This window comes from Marmota monax, unplaced genomic scaffold, assembly GCF_021218885.2.
Source record: "Marmota monax isolate L192 unplaced genomic scaffold, Marmota_monax_Labrador192_F-V1.1 WCK01_AAM20220418_F8-fsc00092, whole genome shotgun sequence".
NCBI lineage: Eukaryota > Metazoa > Chordata > Mammalia > Rodentia > Sciuridae > Marmota > Marmota monax.
The window spans coordinates 7,426,691-7,444,293 of NW_026692583.1; the positions used below are offsets into that span (position 1 = coordinate 7,426,691).

The 17,603-nt window shown below is 50.6% G+C and overlaps 1 protein-coding gene across 6 annotated transcripts in view; it reads left to right on the plus strand.

Annotated features, from left to right (window-relative positions):
• Positions 1 to 16,840, plus strand: part of Tbx5 (T-box transcription factor 5) — an 80,028-nt gene extending 63,188 nt beyond the window's left edge. For all 6 annotated transcript variants that reach the window (XM_046446250.2, XM_046446251.2, XM_058579896.1 and 3 more), the window contains exons 8-9: positions 4,989 to 5,215; positions 14,727 to 16,840. In XM_046446250.2, the coding sequence (XP_046302206.1) occupies positions 4,989 to 5,215; positions 14,727 to 15,301 (802 nt within the window). In that variant the 3' untranslated portion in view covers positions 15,302 to 16,840. The remainder of the gene's footprint in view (positions 1 to 4,988; positions 5,216 to 14,726) is intronic.
• The last annotated feature ends 763 nt before the right edge of the window (positions 16,841 to 17,603 follow it).

Genomic DNA, 17,603 nt, shown 5'->3' on the forward strand with positions numbered 1-17,603 from the left:
TGAAGCAAATGTGTCCTTCCGTGCTAATCCTCCCGGCCCACTCGCCCCCAGGCCCATTTTACAGACAGAAGACTAAGGCTTGGAGAAAAAGAATCTAGCCAGCCAGTGGCGACGTCTGACCAGTGTGACCTTGAAGCTCCCACCCTGATGGATGTTATTTAGAGATCTAACTACAGGGTCCCAGCCAAAGTTATCACAAGCGGTGGCAGAGGGGATGTCTTGGAGTCTCTTGGCAACTGTCACAAAATATGTGCCTGGTGGAATCAACGCTGGGGAAGTCCATCCGCCCTCTCTGTGCCGTCCGGTTCTGGGGGGAGGGTGGGCGGAGGGTCCCCTGCTCCGCGCAGCCTGCTGGAGGTGGGTGCAGAACTGTGTGGTGAAGTAATGGGAGGCGCTTTGCAGGCGTGAAGGAAGGAGCTGATTTTTAATTGCACAGGGTTAAATCCAGCCCGGGGTGCGCTCTCCCGGGTCCCTGCGGTGTCCACGCGTCCACGCGTGTGCAATGGGACTCGTGTCCCCCGCAGCCCGTAAGAAGCGGTTAATAAATCAGGGAGGCTCTGCAGGGGCTGCAGGACCCGCCCCCCTTTGCCCCCCCCCTTTAATTGAAGCCCCCGATGAGAGCGCAGGGTGAAGGAGGCGCGGGCTCCCCGAGAACAGGGCTTGCACAGTCCTCCGGCTCGCGCTGCCAGCAGTTTTGGGAAAAGCAAAACAAAACAGAAACCCCCAACTCGCTAGCACCCTGCCACCTGCTTCCGTGAAAAGCCCATTCAGGCGGCGGCGGGACCGCGCTCTGGGGTGTTCGTTAGCGCGCAGGCCAAGGGAGCCTGCTGGCTGAAGATTTCAATCTTCCCTTGTAACGTTTTACAACCCAGACCCAGTGACAATGGCGTCATTCAGGGTACCCGCTCACGTGGAGCAGAATGTGAAGGGGGGGTGCTGGTCTGCGGTGTCGATACCCAGGGAGAGTCCAGGGAGGGACTGGGGACCTGGATCAGCGCTGGTCCGTGGGATTTGGGTGCAGCTGGTTGACACATAGAGGGCTGGGAATTGACACGGGTGAACCCAACTTTCCACTCACATAGAAGGAACCAGCGGGTGTAGCCGGTCTCCAGCTGCCTTATCACGGAGGGCTTGTGCAGCAGGGTGGTTGTGTTTGGCACACAGTTGGTGTGTGCAAGCAGGGTTACTTTATTATCAAGTGTAAGTGAGTTGGCAGGTGACGTTCTGCTTTCCCTTGCCCAGCTGTGTGATTGCTGAACCTCTCTGAGCTTGCATTTCCTTATCTCTCAAGTAAGCTTAACCATATGCATGGAATGAGGTTCTTTCCAGGATCAGATGAGGGAAAGCACTTAAGTCCAGCAGTCGAAGCTTCTGAAGGAGCAGGAAGGAGACAGTAGTGTCAATGATGTGAAACTGTCCCTGGGGCTGCCTGTGTCCCCAGACCCACTAAGACTTTTTGACTCCCCATTTAATTCTCCGTGCGCTTGCTTCTGCGCGGATGCTCTGAAGCCATAGAGGTGCATGGCTTATCTTCCATCCCAAGGTCTTGAGAGGTTTCCGCTGTTCTGGTGCTAACGTGGTCCCTTGGACTTGTCCATCGATGGACCCGGCCAAAATCCCTTCACTCCTGTCCCTTGGGATATTTCCTTCCCTTTGCTTCTATCATCAACTCCAGGCTGCCATTTTGACATCTGCCACGTGAACTTGGAACAACTGCACTGTAGGCATTTGAGAAAGACGCTCTTGATTGACAGGTGGGATGATGTTTCAAGCTCCTTAGAGGGGAGCAAGCTGCTAGGGGCAAGTGGTTGCCATGCGACCTCCTCTCTCACTTCTGGGAGTGTTCGTAATCAAAAGCAGGGTTTGGCCGTTCCAGAGAGGGGATTTGCCATTTGGTAGCATTGGACTGGAGAAGTCCACGGTATCCATTGATACATTCTCTTGTAAATTCCCTCAGCCAACATAGTCCCCCCCCCCGCACCCCGGGGTTATTTTCTTTAATTAAAAAAAAAACCATCCTCATTAGAAATATGAAACCCAAAGAGATTTCCCTCCTTCCTCTTGGAGCCCTGACAGCCCAGCACTTGACCTCAGCTCACCCAGATAGAATTGCCCTCGAGATTTGACAACTTTTGTAGTGTTTTATTATGAGGGTAATTTTTCTTCTTCTTCTTCTTCTTTTTCCATTACATAGCTGAAACCACAAAGCCAGGGCTAGAAAGCTAATTTCATTCCTTTTAGCCTCTTGGCCCCCCTGGCTGGATGCTGACGAGTGGCCGCTCAGGATGGCTCCAACTTCGGTTCTGTGATGGCACAAGCCCACCCGGGAAGCTCAGCTGGGAGACCCCTGGGTGTCGTGAGGAGCCTGTTGTCTCATGGAAACTTGGAAGGCTCACTCGTGTTCCCGCCTGGATGCTCTGAGCTTTCCCATGACAAACAAAGGCACGGGCACAGGGCGGGCATGGTGACAACCCCCAGGGGCAGGAGCAGGGAGCCTGGAGCCCTGAACTCCTCCCTGGAAGCTTTAAATACTGAAAGAAGTAATTAGGAGACCCTAGAGAAATTCTCAGGGGGCGACTGGGTTGGAATGCTGGTTGTGTCTGCCATTAGCTCTGTGACCTTGGACAAAGTGTCTCATCTTCCTGGGCCTCGGTTTTCGATTCTATGATACGGGACAGAAATGAGACGAGCTTCACAGGATTGCAGCACGAAATGGGCTCCACACCACCCTAGGGAATGTTTTCTGTGTAGGTCTTTACACATGAGGCCATGTCAAGTGTACTCTTCAATTTTAATTAAAGGAAGCATTTGTTATAATTGCATTAGAGGAACTGTAAGTACCATAAGCCCATAATTTAATTTCACAGATATCAATTGCTTATAGTAAGTCTAAACTTTGAATGTAAGTTGATTTAATGATTTTTTTTATTTGGTACTGGAGATGGAACCCAGGGCTGCCACTAAGCTATGCCCCAGTCCTTTTTATTTTTCATTTTAAGAAAGGGTCCTGCCAAGTTGCTGAGGCTGGCCTCAAACTTGTGATCCTCCTGCCTCAGCCTCTTGAGTCACTGGGATGACAGGCATGTGCCACTCTGCCCAGCAAAAAATTAATTTAAAAAATGTTTTAGTTGAACAATGTCTGGTTTGAGGTCGTGGCAAACATCGTGATTGACTGAGGATTGGGATTTCCTGAGGTGAACTCCTGGGGCAGACTTCTTAACCTGCTCAATGCCATGGGCCTTGGAGATGGTTTCTTAGGATGATGCAGTTAAGTGCACAGAATAAAACACACAGGTTGCAAAGGAAGCCAATTATGTTGAAATACAGCTGTCAAAATATTTTTGAGTGTTGATATAGGAATATATGCACATTATAAATGCTCTGCCTAGATGCTGGTAGACCCTAGTCCCTGTGAGTGTGAGAACGTGGGGGGTCAAGATGTTTTCTTTTTACACACTTGGATGATTCTCTCCATTGTCTTTTTTTTTTTTCCTCTTGGTACTGGGGATTGTATCCAGGGGTGCTTAACCACTGAGCCACATCCCCAGCCCTTTTTTTTATATTTTATTTAGAGACAGGGTCTCGCTGAGTTGCTTAGGGCCTCACTTTTGCTGAGGCTGGCTTTGAACTCGTGATCCTCCTGCCTCAGCCTCCTGAGCTTCTGGGATCACGGGCATGTTCCCTATTGTCTTTTAACTTAATTTTTAAAAACATATTTGACACACGTTTATATGATGGTATGGACACAGTATGATATATTTCAAAACAACTAGAAAAGAAGCATAGGAAGAATCTGTGTCTCCTTTGTCTGCCCCCTCCTCCCACCTCTCCTGCAACCCACCTCCCCAATCCATCCCCCACTTGCTTCGTTCCCCACAAGGCTCCTGGTGTTGCTTAGCACCCCCTCTTCCTTCCCAGAGGGGATGTTTATTGAAGTTTCCTAGGGACATGCCTGATTGGAAGGCTGGAGGTGGGGGAAGATGGAGGGCCGGGTTTGAGTAACTTGCAGGATGCTGTACATATAATGTCACTAGGTTTTTATTACATTCAGCTTCATGTGGATACTGGTGTCTCGCAGGGTGTCCAGTCCATGAGTGACTCAGAAGACACCTGGATCTAACTCCATCTCATCCTTGACACTGTGCTGTTTCTCATCTCCCCCCCCCCCCCCCCCCCCCCCCCCCCCCCTCTCTCTCTCTCTCTCTCTCTCTCTCTCTCTCTCTCTCTTCTCTCTCCCTCTCCTCCTTCCACCTAAAACAAGGGCGATCGTGATGAAGGTGACCCCTTGCTCAGCTCCTCCTGTATGCCGTGGACATTTCTGAACCTTTTTCACTCTCAGCTCATTTCTTCCTTCAACCACCCTTTGAACCAGGGATGCTTATTTTCCCTACTTTGCAGATGCCACAGAGAGCTTTGGCACACCAGAGGGGACAGAGGGACAGTAGCTCAAAAGGAAATCCTAAGACGAAAGTGGGACTGTGTCCAGATTAGAGTAACCTAAGGTCACATCTGGCCATCCTAGGTGGTCTGCTACCATTCTTAACTCACTCGGGGCAAAGAAAGACCTCAGTCCCATTTTAAAGGTGGACACCCTGAGGTGGAGTGTAGGCAACTGCTCAGTTCATCTGGCTCTTGAATTAGGGAGTTCAAAGATGGTAGACTAGGTGAAAATATTTCAAAAAGCTTTGTGTGCTTATTGATGGTCAAGAGGGGTTCTTACCTGGGGGTACCCATTGGCCTTTTTGATACATAGAGAGCTTCTCCCAAATTTACTTGCCTAATGTATAAGACATGAAAAATTAGTGCCCAGGTGTGGCTTTTCAGAATACAATGTACACGAGCATAATTCGGCTGCTTTGCTCATGAGAGACCCTTTTGCTTATTTTCTCAATGACTTTTCAGGAGGATTCTTTACTCTGTAGCTTAGCTGGCAGGGGACTCTGTATCAACGCACTGATAAACATTATTTCCCGTCTTCTCTCTTTCAGTAAAGAATACCCCGTGGTTCCCAGGAGCACCGTGAGGCAGAAAGTGGCCTCCAACCACAGTCCCTTCAGCAGTGAACCTCGAGCTCTCTCCACCTCGTCCAACTTAGGGTCCCAGTACCAGTGTGAGAATGGGATCTCCGGCCCCTCCCAGGACCTTCTGCCCCCACCCAACCCATACCCACTGCCCCAGGAGCACAGCCAAATTTACCATTGCACCAAGAGGAAAGGTGAGCACAAAGCCCCCCCACCTTCGCCCCCCACCGCCGCTTCCTTCCTTTGGGGGGTTGGGTGGGGGTGGGAGCATGCATGGTAACACTGATTGATTAGAAAGGCGCAAGCAACACACAAATACATGTAGATGATCAGAAATTCAGATCATGCAAGTAAAACTAAAGGCTCCCTGGACCTGACTTTCTCCGTTCTAGCCCTTTCCTTGAAGAAGACGTATTTAAAATGTCCAGATCTATTTTATCCACATACTCAAGCTTACATGCATGACACACACACACACAGAGATAGATAGTCTTCAAAGGACACTTCCAACACAGGTGACATTAGAGTACATGTATTTTGTAACATCCATTTTAAAAAAAAAAAAAACCAAAAACCTTTAGGGTGTATGTGTATGGTGCTGGGGTGTGATCCAGGGCCTCATGCATGATAAGGACCTTCTCTGCCACTAAGCTGTGTCCTGGACCCTAGGTTGTGCTTCAGATACCCATTTGTGGTCCCAGACCCACCCATTCTTGCTAACTGCTGAAGAGGTGTGGTCTGCAAGGGCCAGCAGGGTTTGTGTGGCCCTCCCCACTGGTGGGCAGAGAGGTTGCTTCCGGTGTTCCTTGGATGGGTTCCCAGCTGTGCTCCCGGGGAACCTTCTAGAAGTTCTGTAGGCCTCCTCTGTGTCTCCCAGGTGGACTCTCTCTCTCTCACACACACACAGCCACAACTGACTTCAGCTGGTGTCTGAATCCCTCCGTGCTTTTCTTTGTCGTATGAGAAGTAATGGCTTCTCCCTGAGTCAGCTGAGACCACAAGGGCTCACCTACGAGCACCAACAAAGAAAATCTCTTGGGAGCCAGAATCAGAGTGGCCGACATAGGTAGCGTGGCCACATTGGGCTTCTGTACACATTGGCTCCGTGTAAGCTACAGACAGGTGCAGGCGGCCAAGCCAGAGAGACGCGGGTTCGAATCTCCCTTCTGCTCCTGGCTTCTTGTGTGACTTCAGGAAGGTGTCTGAACTTCCCTGAGCCTGAGTTTCCCACTTCGTGAAGGAGGAATAAGTCTCCCAGAGCACCCTGTAGATGGTGACCGTGATGAACTAAGGGCAGATGATCACCCCAGAAACTGAGTCCCAGGAGGAAGCCAAGAGATGGTGGCCCGCTGAGGTGACGGCGTGAGGGAAGGGTACACGGGACAGTGTACCCTAGGGCTTGCAACCTGTGGTCTTCAGAACCAATCGGGGTGAACCCCACATTTGGTATTTGGAAGTTTGTGTGCAGATGGACCTACTTAACCGCATCTCTTTAAAAAAAAAAGAGACCCTCTGCTGGAGCTCGTGGAAGGCCTTGTCGGATTGGCTTCGTATGAAGACATTGTAAAATCCTGCGTGTCTTGTGTGGGCTCACCGTCGGCCCAGGGAGTATCAGCCCTTTTGCTCTTCGTCCTTAGCAAGGCCTGTTTAACCCCAGAGCCTCAGTAGCCAACTTTGGAAGTCCAGCCACCAGGGCCTGAGCTTTTAGAAAAAAAAAAAAAAGCTCACCCATGAGCCCCGATAGAAATGGGTGCTTTGGCAGATGTCTGTCCCTGTAGCTGGGATTCTGTGAGGAAAGTACCAGGCTCTCTGGCATTCACCGTCTTGCATTTGGAAGGAGGGGAGAACAGCCATTGCTCCTCAAGTGGGGGCCTGGAGAGCTGACCTGGGGGAGGCCCGACTTCCTGATTTGCCTGAGTCCACCCACATCCTTGCAACTTGAAGGCCTGAACAGTACCACCCCAGCAGCCCCTGGCCCAACTCCCAGCACGTCGGCCACTGGATGCCCTGAAAACAGATGCCTGCAGATGCCTCTGCCTCTCAAGGCCCAGGGTGGGGCTTAGGAATATCCTCCGCAACTTGGGACCTGCACAGAGGTCCTGTCTGTGTTTTCCTGAAGGGCGTCCTCTCTTGATCCCAGGATAAGCCTTTGAACACTACTCTGTAGGTGCTGGGATTAGCTGGGAAGCGGAGGCTCGGGTCAGGAAGGTGGGGAGATGTGCCGGCCAGTTCCTGAAGGCAGAATTCGAACCCAGACCTGGACTGAAATCTGGAGCCTGTGTGCTTCACCCCGGCTCCCTCCTGTCTCTCTTCCCACTCCTCGTCGCGACACTCTCCAGATTTCCTCTTCTGCCCGAGGCCTGCTCTGGAGACTGGGTCCCACGGTGCGGATTCAAGCTCACCAGGTTTGAATTAGGGAGTTCTGTCCATTAAATGAATGCCAGTCCAGAGGAAGGGGAGGAAGAAGTTAAAAAGAACCAAGACCCATTTTATATTCAATATTTACAGCAGTGTCCTTATGAAGGCATCCTGGGGAGTAGAGCGAGAGCCTTTGAAAGCAAGGCCCGTGGCCCTCTTTGATTATGGGAGCATTTGATTTTCCTGGGGTATTTGCAGACGCCTCAGATAAAAGCTTCGCGTGGCCAGTTGGTTCATTGCAGAAATCATCGGAGTAGCTGACCCTTTGAAGCTGTGTGTCTGAGGGCAAGTGGCTTCCCCTTTCTGGGCCTGCGTGCAAGATGAGGATCGTGGAGGCACCCACCGTACGGGGGGGGGCCCTGTCCCAGAGTTCACGCCGGTACATGTGGCTTAAACACTATGCAAGTTATTATTGAATGAAAACTGCTGTCGGGTGCTCTCAAGGAGATGCCCTCGGTGCTAACGGATGTCAGATTGGAGCGTCATGCGGGGAGGGTGATCGGAGAGTGAGCCCCAAAGGGAGTGGGCTGCGCGCAGGTGAGGGGCTGTCCCTAGGTACTCCCCTTGGGCAGGAAGCCTGCCCTCTCTGGGGAGTGACCAAAAATCTGTGACTCTTGGAGAAAGTGGTAGGAAATGTCAAAGAGGAAGGGCAGGGACCGGCTCTGTGCCAGTGTCACCGGTCATTTGAATCAGGGGCTTCAGCTGCTCCCCTTGCCCGTGGGTGGGTAAGTGGCCCTCGAGAGCCGTGACTAGGGTTTTCTTTGCGTTCGGAAGCAGTCACTTTTCATTGACAAGAATTGATACCAGGGACCTGCGGCGGGCTCAGAGGCGTGAGATGGTGGCCCAGAGCAGGGTGTGGGAGAAGCTGGAGGTGTGGGTGGGATCAGGCCTCGGTGACTGGCTGCAGATAACGCGGTGAAGGATTGTCCCCTTTGCCCCGATTTGGAGATTTGGAATCTGGAGCTCAGAGAACTTGCCCCAGTCACCCAGCTAGTGAGGAGCCCAGCCTGTGATGCCCACCTAGGCCTGTGGACTTGGAATGTGCCCGGTGTGCACCTTGGAGGGGACCGGCACCTTTCTAGGAACCTCTGCCCTCTCACCTACCGCTCCCCCGAAGAGGGAGCTCCCGGTGACAGGGAACATTCCAGATGAACTCTGTCTGTCCTGCCTGGGAGACAACAAATAGCAATTCATCATCGGCTTCCACATGGGCCTGTGATAAGGAATCAGCCGAGGTTTCCTTCCAGTTTGGGATTCCCATTAAGTGATAGCTCCATGGGTGGCTCCTCGCCCCCGCTGGCCGCTATCTGACTTCCCCCCATTGTCTGTCTCCTCTCCAACCAGCCCAGGAGCCGGGCCCAGGGAGATGTCAAAGGGCCCGCCAGGCCAGAGGCCATCCTCGTGTGTGGACCCTGCTGTCTCCAAACTATCTCTCCCTGTGGGTTGAGTCAAAAAAAAGAAAGAAAGAAAGAAAAAGAAAAGAAAAGCCGGGAAGGTCCTTTATCAATGCCACTCAGACAAATCCAGGACCCGGGCCGGGGAGAGCCCTCGTCCTTCCCCCCCTCCCACCCTGATCCTCGGCCCCCTCCCATTAGCAACCCAACATGACCCTAATGAAGATCTTGGCACAGCTAATGACAGAAGAGGGTATTCAAAGGGTAGCCAGGGATTGAGAGATGGAGGGGAGCCGGATATTGGAGAGGGTTTTGCAGAGTCCCTTTTCCCAGTGGTGTGTGTTTTAAAAAGCATTTCCACACCCATTCCTTCAGGGGACCCTCGGAGCCAGAGGGGCCAAACAGAGGATAAGAGCCAGGGTTAGATTCTAGGGTCATGTGGTTGATGAGTGGTAGATCTGGGGCAGAAATTCATCAGACAAATATTTATTGAGCACTTGCTATGGACTGGGCACGGCGCTGGGTACTTGCGATAAGCCAAGGGCCAGGAGAAAGGGCCCCTGCTCTCAGGAAACTTGTATTCTCACTGGGGGAGAGAGTTACTAAGCCAGCAGATGAATTGAATGATTTCAGATGGTGACCAGGTGACAGTTGAACTTGAGTCTTTGGATCATTAGTTGAGGATTTTCCTGTAGTACCATTCTAGTCCTTTTCATTTTAACCCAAATGCTAAAAGCATGGGAAAACACACACACACACACACACACACAAATTCCTTCTTCCATCCATCCATCCACCTGTCCATCCATCCATCCCTGCCCACCCATCCATCTACCTGTCCATCCATCCACCTGTCCATCTATCCATCCACCCATCTACCCATCCATTCACCTGTCCATCCATCCATCCATCCATCCATTCATCCATCCATCCATCCATCCATCCATCCTCTGCCCACCCATCCATCTACCTGTCCATCCATTCATTTCTCTGTCCACTCATCCATCCACCTGTCCATCCATCCATCCATCCATCCATCCATTCATTCCTCTGTCCACTCATCCATCCACCTGTCCATCCATCCATCCATCCATCCATCCATCCATCCATCCATCCATCCATCCATTCATTCCTCTGTCCACTCATCCATCCACCTGCCCATCCATCCACTTGTCCATCCATCCATCTGTTCACCCACCACCTGCCCATCAGTCAGGGTTCAAGGTTGCTGCTGCTCACAGTTGGCAGAGCATGAAGACAGAAAGCCCCCACGTGTCAGGAAGAGCACTGTTCTGTGAGCCAGAAGTCTTGACTCATAGATGCCCTGAGGGCCAGACAAAGGTCTTTCAAGTGAATGAGCCCCATCAGGAAGGGGAATGCCCCAGTTGGACACTGCGACCAGATTCGCTCGTCGGGATTAGTGATTTAAAAAGCAGCTTTGTGAGTCTTCAGCTCTGGAACCTGCCCAGATACCTCCAGGTAGTGGCTGACCTTCAGAGAACCATCTGTCCAGCCTTCTGAGAGGGAAAAGAGGAAAAAGGCTCAAAAGTGGTTATTTGAACACACAAGAGATTTCAAAGCTCTCTGCTGACTTCTTGTGCAAGGAAGACAGAAACTACATTAGCCCAAGTATTTTTTTTTATATTTTTCTTAATTGTAGATGGACATGCAATATCTTTATTTTGTTTATTAATTTTTATGTGGTGCTGGGGATGGAACCCAGTGCCTCACACATGCTAGGCATGTGCTCTACCACTGAGCCACAGCATAGCCCAAGTATTATCTCAATTAAACCTCACAAGAGCAGGTATTATCCCATTTACAGTCAAGAACTGAAATTGGAATGGTCCAGTGGTTCAACCATGACCACATAGCCATGGTTCTGTGCCTTAAAATCTGTGTTCCGGATTCATAACTAAAGCCACTCTACCAAAACCATCTAGAAAATTCCAAAGAACTGGGTTTTTCACCATGCAATGCTGTACTGGATGGTCAGAACCAGAGAGAACTTCCCTGTTATCCAAGAGAGTCAGTTGGGGCCAGGGAGAGTTGCGATATAACTGACCACACAATATATATATTTTCTGGAGCTGAGCGGTAGCTTCACTTTGTCAGAAGACTCGGTGCTTGGTGACAGCTCAGTCCCCAACCCTGGAAGCCCAACAGGACTTGGCCAATAAGAAGAGAGGCACTAAACCATAACCCAAATAAACACAAGAGACTCTACCCATTTATCATCACTGACCTGAAATTTGGACCCTGGCTTTGGAATTTCTGTAAATTCTGATGAGGATGGAGAGGAATGGGGGGCGTGCCCGGGACCTGCTTTCATCAAGAAGCCAACCCAGTGTTCCTTAGGGCCCTGCATCGGATCACGGGGATATTAAAGACTGGAATGTATAATTTTACGATTTTCCAAAATGTGTTCCGGCCTTTTGCTTATGATCCCCATCCCCCCCCGCCCCTGTTTTTTTTTTTTCTTTTGACTTGTTATAAATCTGGAAAAGGATCAGAAACTCAAGATGGTTAGTTAGGCTTGGTTTTTTTTTTTTTTTCTCTTGCCAAGGGTACCCTGCAGCTGCACTTTCTATTATTGAAAAGGGGAACGCCCCGGCTTAGTGAGAAAAACCAAAGGTTATGGGCCCAGCAGCGATGGAAAAACATGCAGAATTTATGGATCTGGTGGGTGGAAGGAGGAAGGAGAGCAAGGGGGGGAGAGAAGGCAGGCGGGAGCAAGGACCCCAGCAAGCTGGGTGCCTCAGTGGCTTCGAGACTCCCAAAGAGCTCCAGGTTGAAAGGCGATGGATGTCATCTGGATGTCTTCAGACATCTGGGTGGTTGGCACCATACTGTCAGAGCACCTGGAAGAGTGACCGCATTTTTCTTTTTCTTTTCATTTTGTGCAATTTGTTGGGCACCCTATGGGTCCCAGATGTGTTCCAGAAAGACGTTAGCTGAAAAAATAAACCTGCTTGTCATTCAGCGGGTACAGACGACCCTATCTGTGGGTCTCACGTGGGGGGTCGTTGCAAATGGAGGCGTTCGGTGGAACCCAGGCCCGAGCTTCTCAACCTGGGGTTGGGGGCTGTTTTATGTACCTGTTCACAGCCCAGGGAGTTTCTGTCCAGTGAGTGACATTTGGAGTCCCAGAGGGCCAGGCCTCCCCACTCAACTCCTCCAGGAGGATGAGTGAGGCCAGGCGGGCATGTGCCCCCCGACCAGGATGGCATCTCCCCTCTCCAGAACCTGGCAGCCGACCTGGCACTTGGTAGGAGCTCAGTAAACATCTGTCGCCTGCCTGGGTGACCTGGAGGCAAGGTGTGTAGGCAGAGGAAGTCGGACCTGGCCTCTGCTCCTTCCCAGCTGGCTGACCTTGGACAGGTCCCTTCTCTGAGAGTCAGTGTCTGCCTCTGAGGAACAGGAATGACGCTGATGTGTTGAGGGGGGACTATGAGATGAGAATAGCTCTACCGTGAGGTTGACGGGCACATCACCCAGTGACCAGAGCTGCCCTTGATGATGCCCACCAGGGAAACCCATGCTCCCTCTTATTCATTCCTGATCACCCAGTGAGGTGAGGGTCACTGGTGCTCCCTCAGGAATGACAAGGGTCTGGGAGGTGGCCACCCTGCTAGGGTCACACAGGGACCAAGTACAAGAGTCAGAGGCAAGTCTGAGGCTCCTTCTCCTGGAGGCTGGTTGTAGGGGTCCTTGAACCTCCTGAGGTCATGTGCAGAACTCTGTGTCCCTTTCACTGTGTCATATTTCAGTGTATTTTTCTTGGAGACAGCCCGGCCTCGCATATTTTAAAATCGGTGCACTATAATGACACACGACCATGGGACAGTTGTGAATTTGTTGTGTACGCCCACTATATAATAATACTATTTGGTCTGTTTCATTCACCAGCGACCCTCCCCGCCTTCTTCCTCTGTCCTGTGATCTCTATTTGCAGGAGACCCCCCAAATACACACACAATTTCTTCCCTCTCACTTCCACACATGAGAGAAAACACATGGTCCTTAACTTTCCGGGTCTGCTTGTTTGTCTGACATAATGCTCCCAAGTGCCGTTCTAATCAAACTCCGTCGTGTGTGGAGAGCACATTTTCTCATCCAGTCATCTGTGGGCGGACACCCAGGCTGGTTCTGCAACTTTGCCATTGTGAACAGGGCTGCTTGGTGGTTGGCAGGCCTGCGTGGTGACAGTAGGCTGGCTTCTGTTCTTTAGGATGACACCCAGGAATGGCACAGCTAGCCCAGTGCTTTTGTTAGTTCCCAAAGGGGCCAATGGCCCGGAGTGGTTGGGGGAGACCCTCTTTCAGAGACAGAACTATCTCTGCCATCTAACACCAGGGACGGACTGGTGCATAGAGGAGGGAAGTGAGCTGTTTTGTAAAGACACAGCAGCACTTTAACTTGTACCAACTCAACAAATACTAACTGGGGACCTCCTTACATAGGGTGTCTGCAAAGGGAATTCATCAGGTACCCATCCTTTTATCCATTAGTCCATCCATCCCCTCATCCAACCATCTATCAGGCCATCTGCCCTTCCATCCATCCATCCATCTGTCTATCCATACATCTGTCCATTCATCCATCCACCCACCTACCCATCTATCCATCTACCCATCATCTGTCCAGTGACCCCTCAGTCTGTCCGTCCGTCCATCCATCCATCCATCCATCCACCCACCCATCCACCCACCCACCTATCCGTCCATCCATCTATCCATCCATCCCTCCATTCCTCTTCCATCCATCCATCTGTCCATCCATATGTCCAACCGTCCATCCATTCATCTACCCATCCATCTGTCCATTGATTCCTCAGTCTGCCCATCCATCCATCCATTCCTCTTCCATCCATCCATCTGTCCATCAATACGGCCATACGTCCATCCATTCATCTACCCATCCATCTGTCCATTGATTCCTCAGTCTGCCCATCCATCCATCCATCCATCCATCCATCCATCTGTCCATCCATATATCCATCTATTCATCCTCTCATCCATCTGTCCACTGACCCCTCAGTCTGTCCATCCATCCATCTATCCATCCATCCATCCATCCATCCATCCATCCATCCTTCTGTCTATCCATATGTCCCTACATCCTTTTATCCATGATCTATACCCATTCATCCATCCATCTACCCATCCATCTGTCCATTGACCCATCCATCCATCCATCCATCCATCCACTGCACAAATATTGACTGCATGTCTTCTTCATGGAGCAGGGACCAGGGACTTGGTAGTCAGATTGCTTTGGGTCTGGCACCATTTATCAGCCGTATGAGATCCTGAGAAATTTTTTAATCTCCATTTCTTTTCCATCATCTAAAGAGTAAGATTAATAGCGCAAGCACCTCACGGGTTATTGGGAGGATTAAATGGGTCACCTCCTGGAAGATGCTTAGGCAGAACGGGCACTGTATGTGTTCTTGTTATTACTGTTGATACTGTCGATGGCATTATTCCTGAGCGGGTATCCGTCTGGGCGCATGGTAATGGAGAGGTCAGACAATGTCCCATCTTTGTGGAGTTGACAGGCTGGGGAGGAGGGAAGAGGATAGTGACACTGTACTGAACATCTCCTCATGCCAATGCCTAACCCACATTTTCCCAAGGGTCCCCTCCGCCCCCTGCGTAGGAAGAGCTGCTTGTACCTTTCCATCTTCCAGATGCAGACACGGAGCTGAGAAGGGCCAGGCTGCTCACTTAGAGCGTCACAGCCGAGCGCTGGGCCAGCCAGCTCCCTCTTTTCATCAGAACGGAGGTTGGGGCTGACCTTCTCCAGTCCTGTGGCCAAGTGGCCGTCTCTGCTCCTGGCTGTCGGGCCGCTGGCCCCTGTCTCACAGGTCCCTGTCCCCCTCTCTCCGCAGATGAGGAATGCTCCACCGCAGACCACCCCTACAAGAAGCCCTACATGGAGACACCCCCCAGTGAAGAGGACCCCTTCTACCGCCCCAGCTACCCGCAGCAGCAGGGCCTGAGCGCCTCCTACAGGACAGAGTCGGCCCAGCGACAGGCCTGCATGTACGCCAGCTCCGCGCCGCCCAGCGAGCCCGTGCCCAGCCTGGAGGACATCAGCTGCAACACGTGGCCCAGCATGCCCTCCTACAGCAGCTGCACGGTCACCACGGTGCAGCCCATGGACAGAATCCCCTACCAGCATTTCTCCGCTCACTTCACCTCGGGGCCCCTTGTCCCCAGGCTAGCCGGCATGGCCAACCACGGCTCCCCGCAGCTCAGAGAGGGGATGTTTCAGCACCAGACCTCCGTGGCCCACCAGCCTGTGGTCAGGCAGTGTGGGCCTCAGACTGGCCTCCAGTCCCCCGGTAGCCTGCAGCCCCCTGAGTTCCTGTACTCTCACGGGGTGCCCAGGACCCTGTCCCCCCAGCACTACCACTCCGTGCACGGGGTCGGCATGGTGCCAGAGTGGAGCGAGAACAGCTGAAGCCGGGTGGCCCTGCCGCAGGCATTTGCTGAGAGAGAGGAGAGGGGCGAGGGAGAGAGATGGGCGCAAGGAGGACCCCCCCCACCCCCCACGAGTTTTCCACTCTGCATCCGCGCACTCGAGGCCCCCCGGGCGCTGATCTGATCAGTAGCTTGCAAACCAACCACCATCCAAAAAAAAAAAAAAAAAAAAAGAAATCTGACTCTCGTTTTGATTCCAAACTTCAAAAACCAAGAGAAGAGGCGTCGCATGCACGCAGGACTCCTGCTCCTCACCAGCCGCCTGGGCCCCCTCTTGTCTCCCGATGCCTTCTTTTGGGTTCCAGAACATCCTGCTCAGTGAGTGTCTCATCCTGGTGGATTTGGGAACCTCGCGCTGTCTCGGTGTTAATGTCGACTTTGTTATATAATAAATAATAATATATTTTTTTTCTTCTGATTTTCTTAACGGGACCCAGTCCCTTATTGGAGGGAGATTCCAAATAGACACTTGCGGGATTCCCTGGGCAAAAACCAGCCCTAAAACTTAACATTGGCCTTCCTCTTCTGTCTGAGAGAAGCACCTACCTCTGCCGCGTGATGTCTCCCAGAAGGTCCCCACGTCCCCGGCTGGTTTCCCATTGGTCTCTGCCTCTGCCAGTTCGCTGGTGCCCAATTTTGCCTTTGACTTGCACAGATGGACTTGGGATCAGGCCGATCTCCGCCCCACCGACCCCCAGCTCCGGGTCTCTCCCGCCATCTGTCGCTAAAAAAGTCGCCTATAGTTTCCCCGTCCGGAAATCTTGCTTTGAAAAAAAAAAAAAAAACTTAAAAAAGCCCTGGTTGACCTGCGGGCAGGACTCTGATAAGCAGAGAGCAAGCTCTGTGCCGACAAGAAAAAAAAAAAAAAAAAAACATAAATATTCTTTGCGATTAAAACAAACAAAGCCAGTCCCAGGCGTCCTGCCCACCCACGGGATGCAAAGCAGAATCTTCAGGTCCTCAAGAGGCAACATCTGCTCACCGTTGAGCTCCAAAGAATCCGCACCAGCACCAAAGGCCGACACTCAATTGTGTGTATCGACAGCAGAAAACAGTATTAAAAAAAATGTGTGTGTAAGTAAGACGTTATTGTAGGGGTCCCCAGATGTAATATTTTACTGGTACTATTTATTTATAAATAGGAATTCTAATTAAGTAATAACAGGAAATCCAGCATGGGAGCTGACCAAGAGCTTTTAATTTTATTGATACTCAAAAACCAAGTTTGTGTTTTTTTTATTTTTCCCCCCTTTTTTTCTTCTGAATGATCTTTGCTTTCTCGATTTTGAAAAAAAGAAGAAAAAAAAAACTTTTTTTTTTTTAACTGACCCTAATAAAGAGAACAGGGTAATATGTGAGACTGAGTATGTCCCAGGTCATGAGAGCTTGGGTGTGTTTGTACGTGAGTGTCTCTGCGATTTCATCTTTCTATGTGGCTGAGGGAGGGAGGGGAGAATAAGTACTTGTTCCTTATATTTGTGTGCCAATTAAGCCTAATAAATGCTATGTGCTTAAGGAAGTACAAGGGACTTGGAGCACCCTCTTCTTTCTGCTACTGGGTAGAGGGGACAATAAGTATGTCACTTCCCCCCTGGAAACAAGAACAATTGGCTTGCTGGTTACAAAGTATCTATTTAATGCTTCCCCACCTCCTCAGAAAAACAAACCTGGGAGCTTTCCTAGGCCAGGAGCTACTGAGAAATGTGAATTAATTATAAGGAAATGACAATCAAGCTTCTCTAACATGCAATGGAGAAACTAGGTCAATGGCTTTTCTGTCCCCAAGGGACAGAATGAGTACAGTTGTACTGGGTAGGTTCTGACCCGACTCTAAATAGATATTTAATTCTGATGGGTTTAATTTTTTTTTTTAAAGTTTGCCTTGGAAGAAATGGCCTTCCAAACTAATTTTACCAACTGTACAGTCAGTCAGTCAGTCTTATTTTATTTCTGAAGAAAACCATCTGAAGACAAGATGGATTATTTCTTATTTCAGAGTGCTTGGGACCAGATTTGGGAATTTTTATTTTTAGTTTTCAATTTTGAAGTATCTGCCCACATACAATGAGGTGGGAAGCAAGTCCAGACTAAGCATGACATTCATTTATGTTTTATTTATGCCTTATCCGCAGCTAATTGTACACAGTAGTTGTAGGGCACTTGCACGCCGTCGGTGGGGTTAGTGTAGAATTTTCCATTTGTGGTGGTAAGTCCGTATTCAGAAAGTTTCCGATTCGGGAGCTTTTGGATTTCAGACTTTTGGATGAAGGATGCTCCGTCTG